Source organism: Lathyrus oleraceus, chromosome 4, assembly GCF_024323335.1.
Source record: "Lathyrus oleraceus cultivar Zhongwan6 chromosome 4, CAAS_Psat_ZW6_1.0, whole genome shotgun sequence".
In the NCBI taxonomy this organism is placed as follows: Eukaryota; Viridiplantae; Streptophyta; class Magnoliopsida; order Fabales; family Fabaceae; genus Lathyrus; species Lathyrus oleraceus.
In genome coordinates, this window is record NC_066582.1 from 471,696,480 (window position 1) to 471,700,936 (window position 4,457).

A 4,457-nucleotide genomic window follows, 5' to 3' on the forward strand; every position below is an offset into this window, starting at 1 on the left:
AATTATAGCAACTAATGATGTTAGTTATTTCCTGTTTAATAATTCAAATTATTAAACATTTGAGAGTTTGCTCTGATTGGTCAACAAATAATAGATATTGCTCGTGCAACAAGCGTTACCTCTTCCATCGTTTCAACTTTCAGTCATGCAAGCTTTCTCTCAAAGAAAATTTTCATTTCGCCTCTAAGATATTCATCATGTCGCACCAATCCAACTCATCTTCCTCCAAGAACATGTCTGATTCCTCTAGCTCTGAATCATGCAACCCTAACAGGGAAGATCCTGTTGCTGACTCTGCGAATACCTCACATGCAAGAAGACCTAAAGAAATTGTATCAGGCTTCTCCTCAGCAATCGCGCTTGATGAACAAACCAGAGAAGGTTCCAGGTATGTTCACAATGCCATTGCAACTATGGTGACTGGAATATTGTTTGGTAATCATAAGGTCCTTGGGGTGTCCATTCCCTTAAACACTATTGTACCTGATAATGTTGCTTGTCAATAAAATACAGTCTCTTTAGGAAAGAATGTCTCTGATGATGCTGAGCAAACTGATGCTCATAAGGGGTCAAATATTGACAAACCCTTAGATAATGTGGGTGGTGAGGAAGTCCGTGTCACTCATGATGTCAGTGACAACCCTAACTGTGAAACAGTAGACCTGGAGGAATTTTCTGATAATGAGTTGTTGTCCTCAGTTGCCCCTAGCATAGCCAAAAGGGTTAGGACTAGGAGAGAAAAGAAAACAGTGGCTCAAAGGTCCCCCAGAAAGAAGATTGATGTGTCAACCTCTCCCAATCCAAAGGTGGCAGAGAGTTCCCTTAAGAGGAAAGGTCATGGTCCAACAAAATCTTGGAGCAAAGGGGTGCCCAAGAAAAAGAAGACCAAGTCTGTTGTTGTTGAGTCCGACTCAGATGTTCCATGTGATGTCCCTGACACTGTGTCAAAGAAGAAGCCAACCACTAGCAAGCTTGCAGCTAGTGTCCCTGAGGTACCAATTGACAATATATCGTTCCATTTTGCTTCAAGTGTAAATAGGTGGAAATATGTTTATCAGAAGAGGCTGGCTTTGGAGAGGGAATTGGCTCAGAATGTAAGGAGATTATGGACCTTATTCAAGAGGCAGGTTTAATGAAGACTGTGACTCAGTTCTCAAAGTGCTATGAGATGTTAGTAAAGGAATTTATTGTCAATGTGTCTGAAGAATATGCTGATGGAAAGTCTAAGGAATTCAGAAAAGTGTATGTGCGAGGCAAGTGTGTACATTTCTCTCCCTCAGTGATCAACATGTATTTGGGAAGGCCTGATGTAGCTCAACCTGAACTTGAGGTGACTGACAATAAAATTTGTCAAGTCATCACTGCTAATCAAGTAAGGAAGTGGCCTCTCAAAGGTAAGTTGGTGGCCATCAAACTGAGTGTCAAGTATGCAATGCTGCACAAAATTGGAGCTGCTAACTGGGTGCCCACCAATCATAAATCTACAGTTGCTGTAATGCTTGGAAAGATCATATATGCTGTTGGAACCAAAGCCAATTTTGACTATGGATCCTATATTTTTGATCAAACTTTGAAGCATGCAGGAAGCTTCAGTGTGAAGGGGCCTATAGCCTTTCCCTCCCTCATCTGTGGTATTGTGTTGAATCAATTTCCAAACATATTAACAGAGAATGATTCTGTGAAGAGAAGAGATAGCCCTTTGTCCTTCAATCATAAACTGTTCCTAGGTACGCATGTTCCTGACATTTCCATGGCAACATGTGAGACATCAAGTGTATGCAATCCACCAGGTAAAGCTGTTGTCATTGCAATGCTCAAAGAAACGTGCAAGTAGTTAGAGGCAAGGAAGCTCAATTTGGAAAAATTGATTATCAAGTTGGAAATGACTGAATGTGATGTGATTGGTGAGGCTGCTGCTGCTGCAGAAGGAGATGAAAGACAGGGTGAAGAGGGAGAAACAGATGGCAGTCCTGAGGATGGCACAGATGATGATGCTGACTCTGAGTCAGATAACTAGATCAGTTTCTGTATTTCTGAAAATTGTGTGTAATTTTATTTTGTTTTGGTCTGTAATATTAAGTGTTGCTTTGGCAACATTTTTGACAAAAAGGGGGAGTAACACCTGTACCCTAGGACAACAAATTTGTTTTTGAATAGATTTAATTGAAGTTGAAGGTCCTCTACCAGAGGTTATGCTGCTGTTTGAAGTTTTTAACTTCTATGTGTGCTGAGTGTGTTGCTGTTTAACTTATGTGTGTGCTGAGTGTGTTGCTGTTCAACTTCTATGTGTGCTGAGTGTATTAGCTAATTTAATTCTCTGCTTGGATGTGTGTTTTTCCGCTGCTGTGAACTCTGTTGTGATGCCAAGTTGTTTTAGCCAAAAATTTGCCAAAGGGGGAGTTTGTAGATGTTTTTGATTGGCTGCATTTTATGTTAAAACACTAACTGTACTCTGATGTCTTGAATGATGTCATGACATGCTTGAGTAGTATGCTGCAGGATTAGCTAATACAGGAGTTACTGAATGTCAAACTGGATGTTATTGACATTCATCCCTGACAGCAGATACTGAACTATAGAATAGTTGGTTTTTCTGTAACAGTTCAGTATTTATTTCAGTCTGTTTTTCAGGAGAATAACAAACCTGACATATAGCCTATTGTCTGAATGTCAAACTGAATGTTATGACATTCATCCCTGACAGCAGATATTGAATTATAGACTGGTTGGTTTTTCTGTTACAGTTCAGTATTTAATTCAGGTTGTGTTTCAGGAGAATAACAGACTTAGCATATGGCCTATGTTCTGGACGTCAAACTGAATGTTGTGACATTCATTCCTGACAGCATATGCTAAAGTGTAGGCTAGTTAGTTTTTCTGTTTCAGTACTTTTTCTCAGGCTATTTTTCAGGAATCTAACAACTGAGCTAAAATCCAGGAAACTAACAACTGAGCTACAATTAAGAGGCCTAACATATAGCCTATTTGGTAGCACCCTAATATGTGGAAATGAGGTTAACTTGCTTAACCTTAATTTTAGGAAATACAAGTACAAGGCCCAAGTGTTGCATTATAAAAGGATGGCAATCCTACTTTCAACAACTCAGGGGTTTGAAGCGTGAAGAATTTATTATACCATCATATTTCACTGCTGTATTTTATGTGTGTCTTGTATTAGGGTTAACTTGTGAGCCAAGCAATTGTCACCTAGATGATTGCATTGGACTAGGGTGTTCATTGAGTTGTAATTGTTGTGTCACTCTAAGCTTTTAAGCGTGAGTGCTGTGTTTCTTGATTAAAGCTGTTAAGCACAATCAAGAGTTGTTTGAAGTATAACTTCGCCATTGACTTTAAACAAATTAAAGGTTGTAATCACTGTGGTGATTGAGGGGGAGTGAGTAGGAACTCTGGTCTTAGTTTAAGATTGAAATTGCATTGGGTAGGTCTTAAGTGATAGGATTGAACAGTTGGTTTAAGTCCTGAATTAATACTGCATATAGTGAATTTCCTCCCTGGCTTGGTAGCCCCCAGACGTAGGTGTGTTTGTCACCGAATTGGGTAAACAATTGTCTGTGTTATTTACTGTCCTTTACATTTACGTTCTGCATCATTCTTGTCTGCGCAGAATTGGATGTCATAACATCCAGTGTGACATCGATAGTATGTTACTAGAATTTCAATTAGTATATTCACTATGTTAAAAAAGAGCAACGATGCACACGTTTGGTAACTTAAACGACCAAGTTGTTACAAAAAAAAGTTAAAAAACCAACATGTTACACAAAAATAACTTAAAGGACCTCTAGTGTAAATTTGCCAAAATTAGAAAAATGGAAAGAAAATGCAAAAGAATTAAAAATATTTTTGTAGTTTTTGAAAGGATTTCCATTTTAAGAAAAGAAAAACAAATAAATGAACAATAAGAATTTGAATAAAATGCTCTTTATTTGTCATAATGATTTTGAAATTTAAAGTGGCCCTACAAATGATCCGTTAGCCTTGGGCAGAGCTAAGGATTTTGAAAAAAACAAAGGAAAACACAATTACTTTGACACAAGAAAAACTTCTGGAATCTCAACCGCTTCCCAATTTATTAAGGCTGCTGTCGCAACCTGAAAAAGGAGATGCGAAAAAACAACCGGCGAGAAAGAAATGACAGAAGAGTCGCCACCGTGCGTTATTTATCCCAAAGGAGGGAAAGGAAACGCTCGAAGTAAACCTGGAAAAAAAGGAAAGGAAAAGACAAGGTCTCGCAACTAAATCTTGGGTTCGGGAGTCGATTATGCGAAGGGAAGGTATTAGCACCCCTACGCATCCGTAGTACTCTACGGGATCCACTTTTGTTGTTCTTGTCTAAAGGGTGTGGGTTTATCTAACGTACTATTTACTAAAAGAAGGGGTCAAAAGAAAATGACTCGCACGGATGTCGCATCCACTGCATACGTATCTCATATGAA

The 4,457-nt window shown here is 38.8% G+C and overlaps 1 protein-coding gene across 1 annotated transcript; it reads left to right on the top strand.

Annotated features, from left to right (window-relative positions):
• Positions 1 to 233: 233 nt before the first annotated feature.
• Positions 234 to 1,834, top strand: LOC127138010 (uncharacterized). Its single transcript, XM_051064416.1, has 3 exons — positions 234 to 435; positions 514 to 941; positions 1,040 to 1,834. Exons 1-3 carry the CDS (start codon positions 234 to 236, stop codon positions 1,832 to 1,834), a joined length of 1,425 nt encoding a protein of 474 aa, XP_050920373.1.
• Positions 1,835 to 4,457: the final 2,623 nt, after the last annotated feature.

Bases quoted from the DNA above. Each gene is read 5' to 3' on its own strand.
- LOC127138010 (XM_051064416.1), top strand. From the start codon at position 234: ATGTCTGATTCCTCTAGCTCTGAATCATGCAACCCTAACAGGGAAGAT. The intron at 436-513 runs GTAATCATAAGG...AATAAAATACAG, and splicing joins GGTGACTGGAATATTGTTTG to TCTCTTTAGGAAAGAATGTC. The intron at 942-1,039 runs GTGTCAAAGAAG...AAGTGTAAATAG, and splicing joins CATGTGATGTCCCTGACACT to GTGGAAATATGTTTATCAGA.